This window comes from Corvus hawaiiensis, chromosome 26 (assembly GCF_020740725.1).
Source record: "Corvus hawaiiensis isolate bCorHaw1 chromosome 26, bCorHaw1.pri.cur, whole genome shotgun sequence".
Lineage (NCBI taxonomy): Eukaryota > Metazoa > Chordata > Aves > Passeriformes > Corvidae > Corvus > Corvus hawaiiensis.
In genome coordinates this window covers 21,353,023-21,376,909 of record NC_063238.1, presented here as the reverse complement: position 1 = coordinate 21,376,909, position 23,887 = coordinate 21,353,023, and the positions used below count along the sequence as shown (strand labels likewise).

General features: G+C 40.0%; 1 protein-coding gene across 3 annotated transcripts; it reads right to left on the bottom strand.

The window, feature by feature from the left end:
• Nucleotides 1-120: 120 nt before the first annotated feature.
• On the bottom strand, nt 121-23,206 carry INTS8 (integrator complex subunit 8). Of its 3 annotated transcripts, XM_048286433.1 has the most exons (27): nt 23,008-23,206; nt 21,585-21,759; nt 19,536-19,676; nt 19,049-19,120; nt 17,843-17,894; nt 17,436-17,618; nt 16,908-17,015; nt 16,099-16,254; nt 15,482-15,582; nt 14,994-15,135; nt 13,131-13,201; nt 12,817-12,992; nt 11,843-11,976; nt 11,126-11,236; nt 10,253-10,454; nt 9,575-9,696; nt 8,365-8,549; nt 6,925-6,958; nt 6,215-6,271; nt 6,070-6,131; nt 4,869-4,987; nt 2,283-2,386; nt 1,564-1,614; nt 866-939; nt 727-791; nt 591-634; nt 121-331 (listed from the first exon to the last, which is right to left on the bottom strand). In XM_048286433.1, exons 1-27 carry the CDS (start codon nt 23,135-23,137, stop codon nt 215-217), a joined length of 2,988 nt encoding a protein of 995 aa, XP_048142390.1. In that variant the 5' UTR covers nt 23,138-23,206; the 3' UTR covers nt 121-214. The 3 variants fall into 3 exon arrangements, with proteins under 3 accessions (XP_048142390.1, XP_048142392.1, XP_048142393.1); XM_048286435.1 differs by lacking the exon at nt 6,215-6,271; XM_048286436.1 differs by lacking the exons at nt 121-331; nt 866-939 and having other exon boundaries at nt 586-634.
• Between the last annotated feature and the right edge of the window lie 681 nt (nt 23,207-23,887).

Below are 23,887 nucleotides of genomic sequence, written 5' to 3'. Positions count from 1 at the left end.
TCAAACAAGCCATTGTGGAACTAGCTGCAGTTGCTTCCAGCCTTCTGTACAGTTTGTAAAAATAAGGGGTTTATTATAAGATTTCATCTATTTCTAAGAAGAAAGATACTAGACTGTAAATGTTGTACAAAAATTTAAGTGGATTTTAAAAAATAAAGTCTTGAAAGATTTTTTTTCACTTTCACACATTTTGTAGTAGTCTTCCAGCACTAGCCTAAAAGTAAAGTTTCGCCATTGCTTGAAGAAACTTCTTTTTCCTTCTCTGTGCAGCAAGCTGTAGGACTTCCTCGGGATTGCTGGCATTCAGCTCTGTCTGGCCAATGGCTTTTATCTTGAAACAAAAGAGAGACAACCAGCATGAGGTCTTCGAGTAAAGCTGTTTCATTTCAAGGCATTTTCAGCACTAGTTCCATGGTGGTTTATTTCTGTAACATGCCCAACCACCACAACTTTACATGAGCACCCAGATTCTAAAAGAATTGCATGATGAAATTAGACTGGAATTGCAGCAACTTTTCAGAGGTGGTGGCAGCGAGGGAAAGACCCTCTAAAGAAATCCCACCACCCCCAAGCAGCCTGGGTTAACTTACTGCTATCTGCCGCTTGTCTGTCTCGCCTCGTTTGTGGTGGAGATCTGAGGACGAGTCAAGAAAAGTCACTAGGTAGGTAATGGACTTTTCCTAGCTGTCAACATCCAGGATGTGTGTTATTCCAGCAAAAGGATACATGTCAAATACTCTAAGATGGTGACATCCCAGATGTATTCATAGTAAGAATCCATGGCATCGTGACTGAAAGACACGGCAGGTTAACTGACAGTCACATACAGTGTTTAGGCATCTATAAACGTTGTTGTAACATTTACCTGTTCTGTTCCTGCAGTGCCTTAAAAGCAGTTTTATAGTCTACTTCTCTGAGGAACTGGCACAAAATAGCTACCTGTAAGGAAAGACCTGCAGTGATTCTGACAGCCTGAATTCCTCACAAACCAACCTTCCCCACAATGCCTTGCTCATTCCACTCTTTTTCTAGACCTACTGTAGACCTTGCTCCCAGGGCAAGCAAGTTCTGAGCACCTGAACACAGATCATTCTGACATATCAACAGCAGCAACAGCTAAAAGCAAAAGGGATTTACTCAGATCAGAAGGGACTGACTTGGCTTCCAGATGCACTTATGAGCTTTTAAAGAAGAGCCCAATAAAAGCTTTGTTACTTCTTGGAGAATGACTGATCCCACGGAACAGCAATAGCACCTGCAGTTATCACAAAAAACAAGGCCAGGTTCCTAACACCACCCCACAGATACTGTCTCTAAAAAAAAATAAAATCTGTATTATCAGAGGAAAGTAGGACAAAACACCCCTAGATTACTACTTCTTACATTCCCAAGTATATGTTTATTTACTCATTAATTTTAGTCCTGTGACTGTCTTAGAAGCAAAGGCAACAAAAGCTACTCTACTGCAGATTGCATTTCCAAGGAAAGTTGTTTTTTAGTGTTATTCCCTATATAAATATTTATAAACAAATGTTTTAGTTAATGCTGTGTTTCACCTCTTACCTGGGTGTGACAATTGAGTAAAGAGCAACACTTGATCATTCTTTTTATCACCTACAGAAAGATTAGAAGCAAAACACGTTCTGAAATGCTCGTTTTGGAACACAAACTGCAATTTTTCTTTTTTCATACAAGGGACCAGCTAAATAGCTATCTACATTCTTCTACCCCCTAAAAACTCCCAGGCTTTAGCACATCCACTGATGAACTGAGCCTTCATCACTTTGGAGCTTTCCAGCACAGTAGGAGCCAGGTATTTCCAGCAGCTGGAGCGCAGCTGAGCACTCCAGCACTGCTGGTGAGGCAGGGCTGCTGTGCTGTCCTGAGCCAGTCTGGCCCCCAGCCCTGCCCAGCATGGGGTGGCTCTGCAGGGGCGAGCCAGGGGATGGTCACACCACATACTGATTGTGCTCTGGGCTTTTCTGTTTGCTCTCTACTCCACTGGTGTCCCATAGTGCTTTCCCATCACACAGCTCTGCAGGCTCTATGAACTAACACAAAAGCCGGTGATTCAGCAAAGAAGTTTCAGATTTTCTATAGCTTTCAAGTAACAAGCCAAAAAAGAAAAAAGGGCCAACAAGGATGTGCATTCCTAAATGCATCAAGATAAAACACCTCACATGCACAGGAATGTGTGTGTGCTGGACAGTTTTGTCTCTACATAGAATCAGGATGTTGAGTGAATCCAAGGAGAGATTTTTGTACATGCCCCTTTAGCTCACCTGGTCTGTGTACACATCTGGTGGCACCATCTTATTGAAGAAGTCCGAGCAGACGGCTCCTGCCTGTAGGTAATAGTGAAGGGCTGCTGAATACTGATTAGTTGCTGCCATGGGAAAAAAGCAAAATAAAGTCTCAAAAGTAGATACAGCAGTTATTTAATACTCAGATCAATTGTTTATAAAATTATTCAGATGCGTATCTCATAGCTGAACTCTACTGCAAAAGTGACTTGTGTGACCTGTTTAAAAAGCATGGACACATAGGAGATGGTTACACGGTGGTGGATGGAAAAACTACACCATCAGGAAAACTACCACCACAGGCAAAGTTCTGCCTTTCGGGAATTACTTCTTATTTTTTCAGGTAGTTGATCTTTAATCTATCAACCTTAGAGTGGAAAAGAAGTTTGTCTTCAGTGAGCTTAGCACACATGGGGCAGTGAAGGAGTTTAGTTGGTGTGAGTGAGAGGAACAGCACTCTCATGGTTCAGCACTACTTCTACTCCCAGTAAGACCTTCCTGAGCTGCGGGGAAAGCAGCAGCCTCCAGGGGCTCTGCGGCAGGAGAAGCCTGCTTGCCCACATGGCTGCTGAAACACAGACCACTGCCACTGCTCCAAGCACTGTTCATTAAGTACCAGCTTTGAGGTGCCCTATGTCAATGTCCTCCTTCTGGGACGCTGCTGCACTTTGTACAGGCAATAAACACTGAAAAACAGGTTTATAACCCTGAGTCACTCTCCCACGTGTAGTGTGACAGCAATGAACACGGGATAAAGACCCCTCCTCTCACCCTGTAGGAACCCAGAGTGCCGAGAATATTTCTCTGCCTGTTTTTAAGGGTTCTTACCCCCCTGAACAACACTGTTTTAACCTCCAACCTTGGAAAAAATTACCGACGATCAGACAAGAACTAGAAAATACAGTGGTGTGAATTAGGTGATAGACTACTATGTAAGATTGTCACAGGGTGAAAAATTTAGAGGTTTTGGGCTTCTCTGTAATAAATAGATAAGAGTAAAAAATATCAAAGTGGAGGACTGTTGTTGTTCTCTAAACCTTCTTCTCCTTCTTCTACTACTCCATGTTCTGCAGTAAAAGTGGTTTGGAATGATTGGATAGAGAATTCCGCAGTTCCTGCCTGTGTTACTGAATAATTGGTAGGAAAGTGGAAATAATGTACGTTTTTAGTAACTACTGGTTAAATTATCTTTAAAAGGCTGTGTAAATCCTGATAATTAGAGATTTCTCTCCGGTTTTCTGTGCTCTATGCTGTACCTGGGTCATGCTAGTGGCTCTGTTCTTCTGGTAAGACTTAATAAACAACTATCTGGCAGCATTGAAACTCAAGGAAAAGTCTCGTTTTATCTTTGAAACTCCTTGCAAGGACTTTTAGAAAATTCTCTCCCATCAGGGGAGATTTGATTTATGGCACGGTTCAGTGTCATCAGCCCAAGTGTTATAAAGCGTCTTCTAGACAAATACGTCTCTTTTAGAAGCAATAGACTCACATTTCTGCACTACATCTTACTGCACACCACAGATACCCTTTCAGTCCAAAAATAAATTTGGAAATATGGACTCTGCCTCTGTGATAGCCCAAAGCACCAGCAAGTAGATGCCAGAGACACAGAACATACCATTTTATGGCCAGAAAAGAACAATCTGGCCCAAAAGCTAAATTTCACCGAAGTGGTCTCAACAGACAATTTAAGTGAAAGAAATGTCCAGCTAGCTTTGAGTGTGGCTGTGGCCATACCCTTCTCCAGCACACACACCTGGCAGTACCTTACCTGTCTGGCTGTATTTCAGTTTACTTTTCTGCACCTACCCCTCTGCACTCTATTTACTCAAACTATAAAGCAAGCCCCAGGAACTGACTCTAGATTGGGCAATAATTTAGCAAAGCATAGGATCACATAGGCTGGACAAGATTTCCCCAGACAACCACTGCCTTGGTGCGATCTGGGTGTGTGTCATGGTGCCCAGAATCTGAAACCCTGTGTTGTCCCAGTTCTGCTGGTTGCTCCCAGCTGAGGAGCAAAGACAAGTACTGTGGGAAGTCGCAGGTGAGAACAGAATGACAGGAAAAGAGCTTCCCATCATAACCAATACCAAATCAGGAGTTCATGCTTCCTCATTTAGAAACCCTAGATACTTCCCTATATAAAATACAGATCCTCTCCATTCTGCTCATCTTGTGCTCCAGTGAAGCTGATCTCCACATTTAAAAGCAACCACTATTCACAACTTTCCATTCACTTAAAAAATACTCAAGTGTCATGGGTTCAAACAATTACACCACTCAAGGACCAAGTGCACTAGAAGAGTGAAGTTATGGGTAACTCCTGAAGTTTCCCTTACCCTAAAAGCAAGTCTGTATGGCGTCTATCCGAAGCTCAGTCTATCTGTGGGCTTAAACAACCTCCCAGACAAATCTACACCACTGCATCTGAAGATTTTAACCTCATATATCACTTAAACTTCTTTTCATAAAAGGAACTACAAGGAGGGTTATGTCAAACAAATCTCAGAGCAGCAAGGTACCTCTACACACATGTTAAAAACAGACATTGGCTTCACTTACCAAAATAAATATCTGCCTGAATAATTAACCAGAAGTGGTTGTTTGCATTGATAGTCAAGGCATAGCTGACCAGCTCTTTTACTGTAATAGCTACAGCTTCAAAGTCCACTGATTGAAGACTAAAGGAAAAAAGAAAGAAAAATAATTCCTAAGTTATTGGTTTGGTTTTTTAACCACTAATTTGATTTTCCATCTAGTTTAAGTCCAAAGCACCTTGCATTATATGTGAAGCATAAGTAACTCCAGAAAAGATTTCGTGTTGACTAAGACAACTGTTGTTACAGTACAGTAAATCTGACAGAACAAAAACATCCTTCACAGGCTTGAACAAAGAGCCAGAACTTTACAAGTGGCTGACACCACAAAAAGGTTCTGTGCAGGAATGTACATTCTCAGCTTCAAGAAATTTGAGGACAACATCTGAAACCACTATAAATTTATCCCAGCATCTGCATGAATGGCCAGACAGCAATCTCTGGAAAATTGTGGAACTAGCTTGGGAAGGAAGGCTGGGAATGGTGTGGCACAATTTGGGCAGCCTTTCCCAAAGTTTCTGTGGAATTTTAATTTTCAAAAACATGGATTTTTCTCACCCTACTACTAAATTCTGGTAGTAATGAAAACAACTTTCTTCTGGTTGACCTTATAATATACATTGAAGCCTACACCAGTAATGAGACTGGTTTAATCAGACCAACCACAGACAGATTAACCCCACTACACATTACACGCTTTCACGAGAGCCATCTCTTCCAATGCATTCATGGAATCTAAACCTGATTTTGAGATCCCACCCCACAGAGCCTCTAAATTTCAGTGGAGAAATACAGTTCAACCCAGCCAGAATAAATCAGGACATACCATTTGCCACTTCCGATTTTGGCTATTATTCAAACACACCCCAAAAAGTATTAGTGATTTCATAATAATGTATTACATAGTTCACATAGTTACATACAGCTCAATAGAGAACACAGCTAAAAAAAACCCAGTTTTTTCTTCTCCTCTTTCTTCTTCTCCATGTCTTCATCAGGACCATCAAATTAGGAGCAAAACTCACCATGCCATCAGACCAACCTTCCCAGAGACAGAATGGGGGCAGTGATGCCTTTACATGGAGAAACCACACTCACACACAGTAACTGGGACCAAACCTATCACATGTGTATTTTGAAAATAGTGTTTTTCATCATCATCTTACTTGGGGATGGATGAGGGCCAGATAGAAATGTGCTCTGCTGCAATATCATTCACAATATCTTCCTAAGAGAAGAAAGATGGTATGAGAAATCACAACAAGAAACACTTCAAGAAAACCAAGAAATACTTTGATGATGTATACTAACCCGAACATTATGAAGTTTGACAAACAGGGACAATATTGTGGTTAGAACCAATGGTTCCTGTAAGGGGGGGAAAAAAAAGTATTCCCATGAACTAACAAAACTCCACTTTCTTCCCTAAGCTTTAAAACCATGTAAAAAGTTCTGCCATCATTATAATTTCCTACTGAAATAGGACAATATTTTGTTAAGAGACCTGCAACACAAGGATATTGCAAGAATGTTTCTGTAGAAAGTTTTTAATTACTTCAGATTTTCCCAAATAGCTCCTTAGATATAAACTTTACTTTGGTTTTACACATCTTTATGTTGTTTCTGTGATTACTCCTAACCTTAAACTTAAGCTAGGTATATTACAACTTTCTATGCATTTACAAACCCAGAAGCTATAAACAATTTCCCTTCTTCTTACTTCTGCTGCTTAGTATGATGCATGTAGCAGCTTCTTTCTCCCTCCAAAAGGAATGCTTTGCTTCGTGACAGCTGCAATAAAATACACTCCCACTGTCAACAGATCTCCATCAGAATTCAGTGTAATTTTTTTACAAGCTATTCCACACTGCTGTATGCCAGGTATAGCAAATTCAGATTTTTTCCGCCATAAACACCCATATAACTGTTAGATTTTCTGGAGTTTAACATAAAAAGTCCAGAAAAAATGCTACACCAAAAGGAAGCTTTGCAAACACATTTTCAACACCACTGTGACTTACCCGAAGTTTTTTGATGAAGGACAACAGTTCACTCCTAAATTAGGGACACAAATACCTAAGTAAGTAATCATCCACAATGAATATATGCACACTTAAAACGAAGAGTCAGTAGAGCAAATTCTTTACCTGCCAAAATACCCCTTTTACAAACGTTCACAAATGCAGGGCATGTAAATGAAAATGCTTAAGCAGCCCATTCACTTGTAATACAGTTACAAGCAAATTTTACACTAAAAACAGGTTACTAAGAGGTACGTTCTTTCATCAAACTATAAAAGGCATGAACATCACAGAAGTCAACCACTGACTCTAAAAGGGAAACCAGTTGAACTGTACTGCAACTCCCCAAGCTAGGTTTGCAACAATGACCTAGAGACTTACTGAAGAGGGGTTTCAGTGATCATTTATAACGTACTTCCATTTCCTTGTCATGAACATCAGAAACTGTCACCCTAAGACAATCCAGACGAGGACAGCCTTTGGAAAAGGTTTCACTGCTTCTTTTCGGTAGTAACAACAGGGTCACTGCCCTTTACTGTTTGAACCAGAGGGGTCAGGAAAGGTTCAGTAACCTGGAGCACACCTGTACTCCTTTTCCTTGCCAGAGTACACAACTGGAAGCTACAGCACGTCCGTACCCTCTTACGCCAGCCCACAGCAGCGTAAGCAAATGCAGCTGGCCTTTAGCACACGTTAACCTGATCAGCTCAAGGAAGGCAAAGACACAGGCAAGAGTGTGACAGAGGCACCTTTCCCAAGCGTTTAACGTGGAGAGCTGCTCAATACAGCCACACATGCCAAACTGTACCATATTAGACAACTTATATTTAGGCTAAGACTTCAAAACAGGCCAAGAACACTGGACAAGTCAGAGAGTCCTGAATCAGTCAGTAGAGGCTGAAGCTGCCAGTAGTTAGGTGACTGACAGAGAAAATACTTGACCAGAGTAACTTCAGCTCCTTTCTGTTTGCAGAGCTTAGCTGAACTAGAATTCAAAACTGAGTAACATTTAACTTTAGACTCAGAAACAAAGCTAAGTATAGGTACTCATGCTGTGAGTTACGTGCTTGATACAACTAGAAGTATAAAACTGATACAGAATAATTCTATTTGATGCAAAGCAGACACCTCCAGCCCACCAGCTAAACTGCCCTCTAGACGCCACTGATTTTACTGGAAGATCTGCACTGGTTATAATGGGAGCCGAGGCATATATGCTTCAGTTTCTGCATGGTGAGCTGCCTCCCACACCTTTTCTGCCTCTGAAAAGGAAAGTCAACACATCCCTGCTAATACCCAACTCCCACAGTGGACAGGATTTTTACTCAGATCTTTAGCTGCTGCCACCACTCTGATAGTGGAATCCAGACAATTTTTGAAGAAACCTGGGACCAAAAAACCCATTCAAACCATTTTCAAAAATAATTTTAGAAAACATACCGGTACATAATACCCAGTGTAGACTCCCTGTGTTTTATCAAACTCACTCTTCCATCATTCCCACGTTTGTGCTGGTTGGATACACTGCAGATTTGTACAACAACCTCCCAGAGATCTTTAGCTGTGCGTCTGCTTTCTTTGGGACCTGGAAGTTCCTTGCATGTAGCAGCCAGCAACTGGCCCAGCTATGCAATGGAAAAAATACAGTAACTAAGGCTTCTCTGCATATCACCTACAGCAAAGGAACCACTGGCATTTAAAATGGCTAAGCAAGTGATTTTGAATTACAAACTACAAAACAACGTAACTAAATTTTGCAGCAGAGAACACTGATGAAGAAGCTGGAAAACAGGAATCAAACAGAGCATTTTTCCATTTATTAGCTTCCTTGGTGTGTGTTTCATTATTACAAGCTCCAGAAAACAAACTTACATATTGCATAAAACCTAGACTCCATAAAAGACAGTTTTACAAAGATTGGCTCTTTAGAACTCACTTAACTTCCACACAGTAATTAATCTTAACTGAAACTGGCACAATGTTATACAAAAAAGCTGAACCTCAAAAGGGAAATTAGGAAGTATCATAGGTAAGCAGAGCAGGGTAAAAATGAACCTGTCCTATAATATCACCTGCCTTCTGCTCCAAGGCCTAACTGTGAAGTAGAAACATTGCTGTGAAACAATTCTGAAAACAAAATTTCAAAGAAGAAAATACTTGAATGTCTCCAAAAATTCAACACTGGTGTTAGGTTAGAGAATGGAACCATTACAGTGCCTTTGGAACACAAGTATCTTAGGAACAGAAAAATAGCCAGACATGAAATCAGAGATCTGCAAACTTCTCATACCTCCTACATAAATCTAGGCTGAGTTCCAGCTGAGAGAAGAGTTCTTTAGGGAAGTGCTACAGGGTTTCAATCGTGGCTCATAACCACACACACCTGATGGAACCACCTTAGCTGGCAGCCAACAAGGGCCAAGATGCAGCTTGTTTCATGTATTCCTGCAGCACAGCTTCCATGTCTTTTGTGAACTGCTAAACATGCTTGTTGCTTAGCCCTACTATATTCTACCCCATACTTAATTCATTACAGCCACAAAGCCCCACACTCTTGAGCAGAAGGTACTTGCTTTGAAAAGTACGAAAGACTGCAACAGAAAAAAGTCAATTACAGTCTGAGAAAGCTTTGAGACTGAGCACTCCTTACCTTCACATAAGGATTAGTTTGAACCAGAGGTAATGGAACCTGCATGGTCAAATACTCATTCTCACACCAGTTTAAAAGGAAGGCAACGCATTCTTCAGCTATAACTTGTCGAAGAGGAATATCTAAAAGAAAAGGTATTCTTTGTTTAACTTCCTTTTTTTTTGAGAAAAGAGTGTTGTATGAAAATAAGCAAATCCCATTCCCTCTAATCAGCTGGTTTTGTTTCACAGCTATCACAGGAAAATATGATGCTCAGCCATACAAGAGACCTCACCTTTGGAAATTAGGAGCAACAAGAGTTTCCTCTAATTACAACAGTACTAAGTTACTCCCTCACTGCAAAACCAGGAAAAACCTTTTAGCAACCAGCAAAACTTTTCAGGTAGAAGTGCAGACATGTTTATCCTGTTCAAGTCCTTTAAGTGGCACTGAACAGAAACTGTCAATGTTTAGCAACAAGTAGGCATCAAGCTCATTTCCAGCTTCTAAAAACAAATGAAACTTTTAAAGACTTACTAAAACCGGTCAGTGTAAAAGTCACTGCTGTTTTTCTACTTATACACCTAAGTGGTAAATCTGCAATACAAAGTTGTTTTATTTTGCTGTGTTTCCCCCCCCCGCCCCTTCTCTCAAGGTTTGTGCTTTACTGCATCCTAGGAAAGACAGCAATGTACTTGCCAGGTACTCTCATTTCCAAATATCCTCGGACTCTGCTTATAAGATCAGAAGGAGGACGTTCTCCAGAAACACCAGCTCCAGCTTCATGAGTGTAAATGTCCAAAAGTAGCATTTCATTCAGCATGACCTGACGGAGCTTTGGAGAAAACTCTGTCACAAGCTCCAAGCAAGCAGCAAAAAGCTGTTTTGCGTGGACAAAATCCTGTAATAAAAATTACATGCATTAATGATTCCTAAAGAATTCATAAGGGAAAATACTACAAGCTGAAGTGCCATTCAGCTCTATCCTGGCTGAACCAGCCTCAGCATCCATTAGCACCAGCATTGCTCAAGCATCTCAACAGTGTCTACTTATGAGTCCTTTGGACTTGCTATTAAGCTTAAGAGTTCCAGATTTTTTGAAAACAAAACAAAGAGTTTAAGGAAAAACATGCTAGAACCAACTACTAGCATGTTTGGTACAATTTTGTTTTAGCTGCAATTTAGCAAACTTGTCAATTACAAGGAAAATAAAACAGCGTTCCAATAAATTCCTTATGTAAAACACTCATCCAAAAGAAAAGTACTTCATATTAGTAAATCAAATCACCACTGGATTTAGATGCCAGATAATTTAGAACATATAATCAAAACTTTATATGAATGAAATTATCTCCAGGCCCAACTCACTGGAAAGCCATTATCTTTGCTCTGCTGATGGAACTCTTGAGAGACAGAAATACTGAACCATTATACAACACATGGAGCTTGTTACAACACCTCCCTCACCTCCCAGTTCTTCCACTGTTTTTCTCAAAAGGGGCCATCCAAATTTTCCATTTTCTTAAGATTCAATTGTCCAAACCAACCAGTAAGCTCAGATGGTTTGCTCACCTTAATGGCACAGCAGTGTAATCCCTTTGCCATCAGGATGTAGACCAAATCCCTAGTCAGACTGTCTTTGATTCCTAAAATAACATTGCCGTAAACATTTGGTACTTCCCACTGGGAGAGAAACGCATAGGACATTTGCACAGAAACAAGTTTTAGAATTCACATCACTGCTTAAAACACCCTAAACAAACCCCAAACATTGAAAATGACTGCCAACTCTTGTCTTTACATCCAATCACAAGGAATGTATGGCTCACTTACAAGTACAATAAAAACACCCAACTACCCTTTGTTCACACTCTGAATATGCAATAATTAAGGGGAGGAATCAAAATAAAAGACAAGAAATCTTTACTTATACAAAAAGATCTTTGTCTCTCCTGCTCCCACCTTCTAATTCCAGAAATTTAAGCTAAAACAATATTGCTATCTAGTCAGAACACTAAAAGCAAAAGCTATGAGAACATATTTTCTTATAAGGAAAGCCTGTGATACTGCCAGTAATTCCTTAGAACAAAGGTTGTAAGTTTTGTAATGCTCTTCACATAGAATGTGAGTTTAGATATGTATCATCATTCTTATTAAAACACCACTACACAGAGAGGGAAAAGATAAGTCACCCTGAGGATCTATTAGAAAACGTTTATTGTTCAGTGCAGTATGATACCTAACCAGTCCCTGAATTACTATCTCTTGTGACCACAAGAACTAAGTTACCTTATTAGAAATTGTCCAGAACTGGCGTTCTGAGGTCATACCATGCAACTCAATTAAGATCTGGCGAATCCTCCAGGGATCCACTGACAGTATGAGCTGATGTTCAAGCTGGCCAATATTGACACTTGCTGAAGCTAGAAGAAAAGCAGGTCTCCAGCACACTTCTTCTCCATGTAGATACTTACAATTCTTTAGTACTTAACATTTTAATCGGAACATAGTAAGAGCAGCAGATACATCATGCTTCCATAGGTCCAGCCATCCTTTTGTGCCCTTCCATGAACACCCTGTGCTACGTTCCTAGCACCCTGACCTAAAGGGCTGCTTGCAACACCCCCCTTCCTCACTCCAGCAGCTCTTGCTATAGTAAAGCAGTAGCTTCAAGATTGCATTAAAAGCATGTTCCTATACTGCTTTAGTAAAAATATGCATTTTCTTAACTGGTTTAAGCTACTGCAAGACTGCATTAGAGCTGAAAAAGGTAAGGTCTTTCCAGCTCCAGCCAACATCTGGCACCTCTCGTTAGCTTTGACTTGTGCAGCTGCACAGCCAGCCAGCTGTACTGGGGAAATTAACTGGTTGAAAAGATCTGTTTTACTTCGGTAGGTTTAAAACTTCCTTCAGATGGCACTCCTGGGCCAGCTTACCACACAGTCACATCGTCATTAATGTATGTAAGTCCAGAGGCAGGGTTCCATTTCTGGGAACAGCTGCCACAGCCACACTTGGTTCAAACCAACACCATACTCTCGCACTTGGTCACCCAGGACACACTCATTTGAGCTTATCTTTTACGCTCACTTGAGATACAAACAAGTAACCTTCTTGAACAAGTATGACATGCACCAAATAACAACAGAAAGTATTCTTTCAACCTTTATGAGAACAAACCTGCACTTAGCAACCTCAAGGTGTTCATCACAGAAACAGGGCACTGTCTGCTTATAAGTTAATGAAAATACTCTGAAAATTACCTGGGATATCATAAAAAGAAGTCACAGGTTTTGTGCACAGGTTGATTCGAGGAGATCTCTTCCGCATTTGCTCAATGAGCAGTTTCCGTTCATCATCTTTCAGCAGTTTTATGAAAAGCTCATGAGATGAAATCATGAAGACAAACTGAAGATCTTCCATGCCCAAACACAAGTTTCTAAACAAATAAAAATGTTAGTACATAAGCAGGAAGAAGGTGCTTATTTTTCCACTTACAAGTTCTTGAAATATTTATTGTGCTGTATTACATCGCTTACAAAGTGCAAATTCATGTTATCTTAATATGGGTACACACTTGAGAAATGCTGCCATTTTTCTCTTCAGTTCTTCAGAAGCATTTTCCAAGTTTATTGACCCTGAACAAACCTGGAAAAGAAAGCAGAAAAGAACTAAGCAGCCCCCTTGTAATTTATCGTTTTTAGTTACAGCCAGTGTTACTGACCAGCTTTTTGTCTCACAAGTAGTAACAGTCAGTAAATCTCTATCTCCAGTGAGGCAACAAAGTTATGGAATCATGGAATGGTTTGGGTTGGAAAATACCTTAAAGATCATCCAGTTCCAACCACCCTGCCACGGGCAGGGACACCTTTCACTAGACCAGATTGCTCAAAGCCCCATGCAGCCTGGCCTTGAACACTTCCAGGGATGAGGCATCCACAGCTTCTCTGGGCAACCTGGTCCAGTGCCTCACCACCCTCACAGTAAAGAATTTCTTCCTAGTGTTTAATCTAAACCTGCCACTTTCAGTTTGAACCTATTACCCTTGTCCTGTCCCTCAATGCCCCTGCAAAAATCCCTCCCCAGCTTTCTTGTAGTCCCCTTCAGGTACCTGAAGGTGCTCCAAGATCCCCTTGGAGCCTTTGCTTCTCCAGGCTGAACAACCCCCAACTCTTTCAGCCTGTCTGTAGTTTTTGCTTTGTAGTGTAATTTTTAAATTTGGTCAAGTGCTGCTGGGTGGGAACCAAGTGCAGCTTTGCTGGGTGGTTAGCCTAATTCATCTAGAATCAAACCAGTACGTCTGTGTTGCTCTGTGTAACCCTGTCATGACTCTGTTACTCTAATTGTAGAGATGAGACCAGCTCTCAAGGGTTGCTTGTAAGCCAAAAAAGAAAGATGAGATTTGACTGACAAAGCTTGATAAAGAAATCTCAGTACAACTGTGCGAAATATGACTGTCTCTGAAGGAAACCTGATAAAAGCTGTCGCTATCACACATGGATCAGTTTCCTTCAACCTGTACACAAGACAGGATGTTTCAGACAACTGTGATCTTCCCTCAGACATAATTCACATTCCTTTTCCCTATTCCTCTGGTATAGAGATCCACTGATACTGAGTGCCACACTATCAGTCAGCCTCACAAGATCATTTAGCACATGAGTTTAAAAATGAAATATTTCTAGGTGCAAAATGACAAGATTCACTTGGATTTGGGGTTTTTTTTAAAAACAGCAGTTGCAAAATAACTAGATAGTTGAATTTAATTTCCAGCTTGCAAGAATTTTTTTTAATAATGTTTCGGTCCCAATACGAAGAGCTGATTAAGTTTTACTTGCTCTGTAGTAGAGAGTACTCACATGCTTGAAGAGACAAACAAAAGAACCAGGCTCAAATTAATAAAAAACATTAAAATAACAGCAAAGCAATAAAAGGATTAAGTTTAGTTTGAGCAATAACAGTTTCCTAAAAAGCTTCAATAAGGGTAACAGTGTAGGTCTCACATATAACAGTAACTCAGGATCACTTCACATGCTAACTTCTACAACAAAGCTGGTAAGGGAAAAGCGGTCCTCTTCCACAGGTACTTTTTCTACTCATTCTCTCTGTCTTGGAGAATTTGATTCTTTGTTCCACAAAAACAAATATTCAGCAATGTCTCCATATAATTTAATGATACCAGGAATAGCAGCAATTTCAAATACAAGCTGAAGCAACAGCTCACCACTGGATCCTCCCCAACAGAGGGAAACAGAGCTATGAACACAGATGCAGAACTGAGTGTAATTGTACTAACTGCAAACAAGTTGAATAATGTTTGAGAAGTTACCTTTCTCTGCTTCAGAAATCTGAGCATTACTTGCAACAATAATAGTTATATGGGGAAAGAAATCTCTCACTAAATACCATTTTCACTTTTAATTTTAGATGAATGTTTTACCTCAAGAAGGAAGTCTATTTTCTCTTTGCTGGGTTTCAGGAACAGTTGACAAAACTGAATATCAATTATTCGACCTTGTAATACATCGCAGACTGTGTTGCACACGCAGACTTTGAAACAGACCTCATCCAGAGCATCATTCCTGCATGAACACAAAACTGAAGATCACAGGATAGCTCTGACAAACAAAGAGTGGTATCACAGCAGTTAGAAAAAAAATTATTAAAAAAAAAAATCAGTAAAGTGATAAAATTAACTGTTAACGTTCATTACATTTTTTCCATATACAGCCACAGTAAGATCCAACCGAAGAGCTGTGGTGTGATGTAAAATTTAGTTTAGACTATTGCTACCAGAAATGAAGGCTGAAGTTCCTTGGATGTAAGTAGTTTGTTGTTAAAAGATTTTACATACTTTCCACAAAAACCGTAACTAATGAAAATTGCTCTTCATTATCACTGAACATTGGTCATTATTTAATGTCTCACCCTTGCTGAGCTTTTTGGAAGAGTTCTCTCAGCACTGATTGTCTGAACTGTTCAGGTAAACTGAGGGTTAGGTTATCTTCAAGGAATATCTTCACTAAGTCCTGTAATAAAAACATAGTTGGAATAGTCAATGCATAATGCAAAATAAACAGACAGAAAATTATTTTATCTGGTAAAAATTATCAAACTGAGAGAAGCAGCTTGCATCCCTATTTAATACTAAAATTCATTGAACAACCAAAAAGGAATCAAGTAACAAAGAAAGCTATCATCAGAAAAATCAAAGAACAAACAAACAAAAAAACCAAAAAAAACCAAATTAAACTTGCAACATCTAAGTAGAAATATTCCCTGAAACTCAAAGAATAAAAATCTACCTCAAAATCCTGTATCTCAGCTGGCAGGAATTATTTACCATTGTACAGAATACAAGATACTTTAATCTAATATGTACCAGATTATGTTATATTCCTAAACACATAGGATTTAAAACAGTATGTTAATGGTTAAATTGCCATTTAAAATTTCTTAAAATCCATACCCGTTCAAATGGAATCATCCACAAGGAAAGATTAAAAACCCCCTCAAATATATGTGGGTTTATTTAGGCATCCTACCTGATATTTGCCAGATTTCATACAGCTGTGGATTTGACTATATGGAGTTGCCTGTTGAGATGCATCATCAGAAGATGAGGTAAGAACCTCACAAGCTTGACAATACCCAGCTAACCGTTCTTCATCTATGGTAAAATGAAGTGATGATGAGCCATTCTGAAAAGTAAGAGTTAATTCAGATCTTAGTAGCCAAAGTATTATGATACATATGTTTAATTCAGAAACAGAGACTTACAATTTCCCCAAGTAACAGCAAAAGAACAAAAGAATGTGCATGTACACACTTCATTTAAATAAAAATTGGAGTTCCACAGTTTTGGAAATATGAATATGAAGCAAAATATAAAAGGAAGCATACCTTACTTATAAATTAAAATATACTTTTTAAAAAGGTTAGATCATAGGCAATCTGATTTCCAAGGGAAAGTTAGATTAAAATAAAATAGGAAGTGCTCTCTGGTTACCTTCCTCAAAAACACATCATCACCATGGACACAGGAAGTAGTGTTCAGTTGACTCAGTATTAGCACTGGACATGTTATTTCTGCATTTTTTGCACCAATACAATTTGTGTAAAAGAATATTCTTTACAAAATGTAGAACAAAGCAGCAATATACTGCAACCAATTAATATAATTTCAAACCAGGCACAATGTGAAAAAAAAATTACTGTCAAAACTTCAGGAAGTTTCTTTAAAAACTCTGTGCACCCTTAAGAGTAATTAAACTGCTAAAGAAGGAAGCAATAATTTAGACAAAGGTTTATTTACAGAAAAGTTGAATACACATGCTAAAAGAACACTTGTTACCTTTGCAATCAACTCCTTTGTTCTGAAAAACTTTTCTTTAGCCTTTTCATGAACAGCTGCATTTGTAGATCCTTGTTGGAAATAGATTGCACCCAAATCATAACAAACCTGCAAACAGCACTGATATCAAACACACAGTACACCTTTCCCCACATACTTCAATTGCTTCCTCTTTAACTGCAATCTCAGTCTGAGTAATTCTGCACAAGTATTACAAAATTGAAGAATGATTTTCCTATAATCATTGAAAACAATGCAATAAGCTGTCCTTGTCATATAATGGGTTATTCTGGGGGATTGAGGGAGCAAAAGTGAGAGGTTGGTGGGAAGCAACAATATTTACAGTGATAAAAAAAGTTCTATTAATGTAAAATGAAGCCAGTATTATCTCATTGCATTACCAAAAAAACCAAAACAACACAGGGAACATTAATAGAAAAATACTGCAATTTACCTCAAAATTATTACTTAATACTTTGTCTAAAGAAACAGATTTAATTGAAAGCTTTAGTACAAAATGAGAGCTACCTGGCACTGTATCTCCTCTGCACTGATTTTCAGTCCAGCTGTGGAACTCTCTGTTTCTCCATTCACCATACCAGGTTCCATGGCCAATAAATCCAGAGTTCTTATAGTATGGACATAAAGATCTTTGTTTAATTTAAGTGCTCCTTCTAGGACCAGGATGGAATCAGCAGCCTGCTCCTTCAACTGTAATAGTTCAAATTCATTAAAAGAATTAACCTCTTGGTTTTAACTGTGGGTTTAAGTTAGTGTTAGAATTTTAACAGTTCAGTAAAAGGATAGTTTTAAAAAAAGTCCTTACACAACTGTTCTATTGCCATGTAGAAATGGCTTCTGTATTTCTTGTAAAATAAGGAAATTCATATTTACATGTAAAATCGAGCAAAAATAAGAAGGGAAAAGAGTCTCACCACTTTCAAAATATTTTCAGTTAGTTCCTTTTCTTGCTGAATCTGGTTCATACTGCAAGTTAGACACAACAGGTCAAGAGTTCAGTTATAAGGCAGACCTGCATGTTATTTTATTTCATGTTCTAGATCACAATAATTCATTCATACTAAGTTTTGCTTGACTACATTTTCAACATCATTATGCAGGCCCACTGACTGCTCTTATCTATACCTGAAACACAGAACTATATAATAAAAAGATAGTTTTGCATGAGAATGTGGTTCAATAAAACAAAAAGTTGCAAATTTATCACTTCCTTTTTTAAGATCAGACTGCTAATAGCAATTCAATAGCAAAACAATCATGAAGAAAGCTTCCACAGCGTCAAGTCTCTTGAAGCTTCAACATTTAGATCTGCTCAAACATGTCGGGGGCAGAAGTGTGTTCACACATTCATGTAAAAAATTAAAAGTACTTTTAAATTATTTTCCCCACACAGATTTTCATTTTATTCAGGACCAGACTCTGATACATATAGGACAATACAAGATTTATTGTAAAATGAGGAGGAGGAAGAGGAGTATGGTTAATCAACATATTTAACAGACTCTCTCAAGCAAGTATGGTCTAATGCTAAATTATAAAATTAACATAAAACATATGAAAAGTACCACTTAGATACTTCCAAATTTTGGAGAAATCTGTAACATAAAAGTCAATTCCAAGGACAAGTTGTTTCTAAAGCCTCACAGCTTCTAGAAGGCAAAATGCAAACTTGATTTTAAATTACAAATTATTGTCTAATGAAGCAAATGAAAATACTTCATTATTTCTTAGCTTATCATACACAATGCTTCAAACTGGTACAATACAACAACCATATTAACCAAGCTACTCTAAGTTCGGGATGCAAAAGAATGCAAGAAATGTATGCCATCTAAACTAGAGCATAAGCATTCTGCCAAGGCAAATTGTCACCTCCCTTCCTCCCGTGATTTTTCATGCCACGATGAAGTCACAAAGATTATAACACTGACAGAGTGGAACGAAAAACAAGTATATGTATCAAGCATGTCTGACAGGAAAGTAAGAATATACTTGAAATAAATCCAAGTTTTCCATGTTACAAGTAGACATTCTAAGCAACTGTATGTTATTAACTTAGGAATTACATTGCTGATTATAAAATAGCCACGACATCCAAATGAATTATACCTGTAACTTACACATTTAACTGAGGTGGACCAGGTTTCACTTGCTTTACAGGAAAACTACTTTGAACGATGGTCCTTATGGCCCTACATAGGGGGAAAAATTAAGCAAAGAATGGTATTAGCCTCAGAAGTGTAATAAGCAGAGTACAGGCCTTTGATAATAGCAGTTTACCATTTCAGAAACATACCATCAGAATAAATCCTTTACTCAAGAGCACATCTAGTAGTTAAGAAATGCTCTTATGTCCATAAAAAGCCAAAAGACATGTATTTATAAGGTGACAGTTCAAACCACTACCTTTACTGTCTTTTTTTTTAGGGAAGAAAACCAGCTCTAGAGCAGCTTTTCAGACTCAGCTCCTTCACTATAACCTAGCAACAGATCACAATATTGTTAGTACTTCAGGATTCTTTCTCCTTCAATGTACGATTATACACATAGAACAAAACACTACTTTCTTCTATAATTATTTTATATTATTGCCTAGAAGTAGTTTACCATCTGTTGTAGAGTAGTATTGCCATTGCAGTGGTTGGGGGTAAGCTGGACAGGTCTACATCCACATGTTTAGTTCCCGGGGGAACTTTGCTGATACACAGAAGTTCATTCAGTAGCATGTTCAACACAGGAACAGACAAGCTATTAAAAAATAAAATAGAATCATATACTTCATAGAGTAAATCTACTTATGGAATGTTAAACAATATACACTGCTGTTCAGTACTGGATTATTACTTAACATCCCACGGATGTTTATTCAGCATTTGAGATCAGGTATGTAAAGCAGTTACCAGTATTAGCTGCACAAATTAAGCCCAAGTGGATGGTTGCCCTGACAGTTGGACTTCTCTGTACCACTGCACTAGCCCACACAGGCACCTTACCAGAATAATCCAGTCATCTATAACAGCACAACTCAGCTAATAAGAAATTATTTCAAAGCAGCCCCAGACCACACTCCCCGAACATAAACAACCCCATTTCCATCACAAATGACATTTCACTCACATAAAGTGAACAGTAAAGACTAGGAACTCTATGAACACAGATTTTAAGTAAAATACACATCAGCTGGGACAGAACTCTCTAACAAAATGAGAAGACATGAAAGCTAGACTGCACTGCTCCAAGCTTTTGTGGTGTAATTTAACAGAACTAAAATACTATTACAAATTTAGACATTATTTGAAATTAGATCAGCTACTGCCAAAGTACCTTTGATCTTGTGAAAAATCTGCATTCTTTGAAACCAGTATTGAAAACAACCAGGGAAACTACACTTTCAGCAGTTAAATCCAGGATTTCTGTTGAACAAATTTTAGGTCTTGTGTTTTATCAGGAGTGTTCTATAAGGAGCGGCTGGTGGAGGGAGCTGGGGGTGCTTGGCCAGGAGAAAAGAAGGCTCAGAGGGGACCTTATCACTCTCTACAACTCCCCGAAAGGAGACTGCAGCAAGGGGATGCTCAGTCTCTTCTCCCAGGCAACAAGTGACAGGACATGAGGAAATGGCCTCAAGTTGTGTCAGGGGAGGTTTAGATCGAATTTTAGGAAAAATTTTTCACCAAATGGGTGGTCAGGCACTGGAACAGGCTACCCAGGGAAGTGGTTGAGTCACCACCATACCCTGAAGGTACTTAAATTACATGTATATGTAGCACTTAGGGACATGGTTTAGTGGTGGACTTGTCAGTGTCAGGTTAATGGTTGGCCTCAATGATCTTAAAGCTCCTTTCCAACCTAAATGATTCTATAATTCCATGCAAGTTAGAACCAGGGCAATTATTACCCCCCTAAATTCTTACATTAAATTATGGGTAAAAGAGGCAAGAGACCTGCGTGAATTAATAAAGAACTCCTGCCATTATCTAAGTGTAAACAGGAAACCAAATGTAAACAAGAACCATGAGGACACAATCCTGTGCCTCGTGCTCTGGGGTGACCCTGCTTGAGCAGGGAGGTTGGATCAGGTGACCCACTGTGGTCCCATCCAACCACACCCATCTTGTGATTCTGTGAAATGCAGCTCCCTAATCTGCAGTAGTTCCCGACTGTTCTAGCTCATCAGACAATACTTCAGCCAAAATTTAAAAAGGAAAGATGCAAAGGTGGGGTTTGTCTATTTCAATCACAGTCATTTCAGTGACCTAGTTCACAGACATATGGAGTTCTTCATATCAACAGAACTGGAGCAAGACCTCCAATTTCAAGTGCGTCAGAATGAGGAAATTTATGCTAATTTTGTCACTGAAGAAAACATAACCTCCAATTCATCTTAATGCAGTTTCCATGTACATACCTCCATGTCTAAGACATGCTATTTTTTGTCTCTAAATAGTGTTGACTTGTTCAGACACACTGCCTTTATCAAAACCCTTTCCTAACTTACAGCTGAAATAAAACTTGATTTCAATTGTCACATCCAAGACGGTTCTTAATGAAAGGGAGATACTGTCAGAAAAGGGAGCAAGACAGATTTCTATTTTTTAAAATAAGTATCTCAAGCCACTTCAATTTAGTAAGGTCAGCATGAACATGTACAGACTATACCTTTTTTCTAATACATCCAAATCCCACTTCAGGTGAGCAGCAACTTTGAGAGCAAGAAGTTTTAAAATGCGGTTTCTTTTGTTATCAGGTGGTGGCTGGACTTGGTTCTGTTCATTCACTGATGGTTTTGAAGCTTGTTCCAAGAACTGAACAATCAGCTGCACAGGTGGCGGATCTGCAAAAAACCACAGCCACACCTCAAATTCTATGTAAGCCCAGAAATTAGCAGGGGGTTTCCAGCTATGAACAGGGGTTTTTATCCTTGGTGTTTATAGTGCTGATATTGTTACTTGGTAAGGTTCTAATCCCCAATGGTGTCCTGCATATGCTGACTCAAATTAGACTATTAACATACCTTTACTTAACCTTAAAGTTCACTTGACCATGGTAACCACACTCTCACGCCTTTATTTATTTTCACTATTTTGTATTAATTATAATACTTGCATCTGCTGAAAATAAATGCTGCCTAATGAAATCACAAGTGAACTATTGTAAAATCTACATATCTACTTGTAATTCTCCTCTGCATGTAAAGTATATTTTCAACCAGTTGCTGGTACTTCTGAATACATTTTAAAAACACTTTCAGATTGGTTAAAAAACAACATTAAAAAAAGCACCCAAATCTCTCCCTTAAAATAAGATGGCCAATACCTTTGAGTTCTTCTGAAAAAAGAGGCCCAAGAATAGCTATTACACTCTCACTGAACTTTGTGAAACATAAAACAAGTATTAACAATTTACTTAATTAATTGCAAAACAGAATCTAAGTGTAGATCTAAGCATAAGAGCTAAGCTAGATTATACTTAAATTTACTTTTTGTAGAGGCAACACTGGCCCAGGTTTTCCTGTTTCCTCTGCCTCACAGAATTTGGGTACTGAAAAAGATGACTACCACTTATGACTATCAAAAGATCAGCTACTTTTAAATATGGTCACTTTCTTATAGTACGTCAGACGAGATTTCTATTTATTCCAGGTCCAGAGAGCAATTTCAGCACTGAATATTTCGGAGGACTTCAGCTCCTGACACTAACAAGACTCCAACGGGAGAAAACCAGCTGCGAACTGCAATGATGCTCACAAGCAGCACTTCCCACCGTACAAACAACTTACAACACTTCCGCACACAACATTCACATATGCGAAAGAAAAAGCGATCTACCAGACAAGAAAGACAGAGAAATGAAGTTATTACATAGGAAAGATAATGTGAAATAAGAAAAACCGCGTAAATGCCGCCGCACAACCGCGGGCAGTGCCTGGCTCCCTCTGCCCCCGACTCCCCAGCACCGCAGCGGAGCCCCCCTCACCGACGGCTCACAGCCCCCCCGAATGATCCTGCCCCAGGAGGGGCCGGGGACCGGAGACGGCCCGAACCCGAGGCCGCAGGGAGGCGGCGGCCAGCAGGGCACGCACCGGGAGAGGGCTTCTGCAGATGCTGCTCCAGCAGCGCCTCCTCCAGCACGAACTCGAACCACGACGTCTGCGGCGGCGTGCATGGTCGGCTAGAGGTGGCAGCTTCCCGGTCCGCCGCCTCCGCGCTCATGCCGACCGCTCCGCTTCGAGCCCCGCACACAACCCCACAGCCACCGCCCGCTGCACAAGATGGCCGCCGGCCCCGTCCCCTCGGAGGCGGCCCGTGCAGGGCCCCGCCCGCCGCGGCGCGGGGAACGTGGCGCCGGTGCGGCAGCGTGCGGCCATGCGGAGCTGCCGCGGGTTCGAGGCTGGGCGCTGCCCGCACGGCCTGGGCGGGCCTGTCGGCAGAGCAGCCTGACTCCCTTACGAAATCGGCGCTTTTCTTTCCGAAATCACTAGTTCGATGCATATCCCCTGCCACGCCCCGCAGCCGTCCCTCCGCCTGTGCATCCGCCGCGGTCCTGTCCCCACAGGCGTCCCCCTGTGAGCACTCAGGCCGGTAAATGGCTCACCCTCCATGCTCCTGCCCATGCACACCCTAAGGCCTCATGAAAGGGTAAAGAAATTAGGACCTTGATCCATGGAGGCAGATTTGAATCATGGAATCATAGAATGTTAAGAGGTTGGAATGGACCTTAAGGATCATTAGTCCCAACCACTCCTGCCATGGGCAGACACCTCCCACCAGACCAGGTTGCTCAAAGCCCAGTCCAGCCTGGCCTTGAACACTTCCAGGGTTGGGACATCCACAACCTCCCTGAACAACCTGTTCCAGTGTTTCACCACCCTCACAGCTGATAGGAAAGATGGGTGCTAATGGCTTTACAAATGATTTGATGGGTGAGGGTCTTTAGGAGAAATGGGTGTTACTGTTTTCGAA

What these genes read in the sequence shown, in the direction of transcription:
- INTS8 (XM_048286433.1), bottom strand. Translation starts at nt 23,137, where the DNA reads ATGAGCGCGGAGGCGGCGGACCGGGAAGCTGCCACCTCTAGCCGACCA. An exon ending in TTCCAAAAAGCTCAGCAAGG is followed by an intron (nt 15,136 to 15,481) that starts GTGAGACATTAA and finishes GTGTTCATGCAG; the next exon opens with GAATGATGCTCTGGATGAGG. An exon ending in TACACTGCTGTGCCATTAAG is followed by an intron (nt 10,455 to 11,125) that starts GTGAGCAAACCA and finishes TTTTTATTACAG; the next exon opens with GATTTTGTCCACGCAAAACA.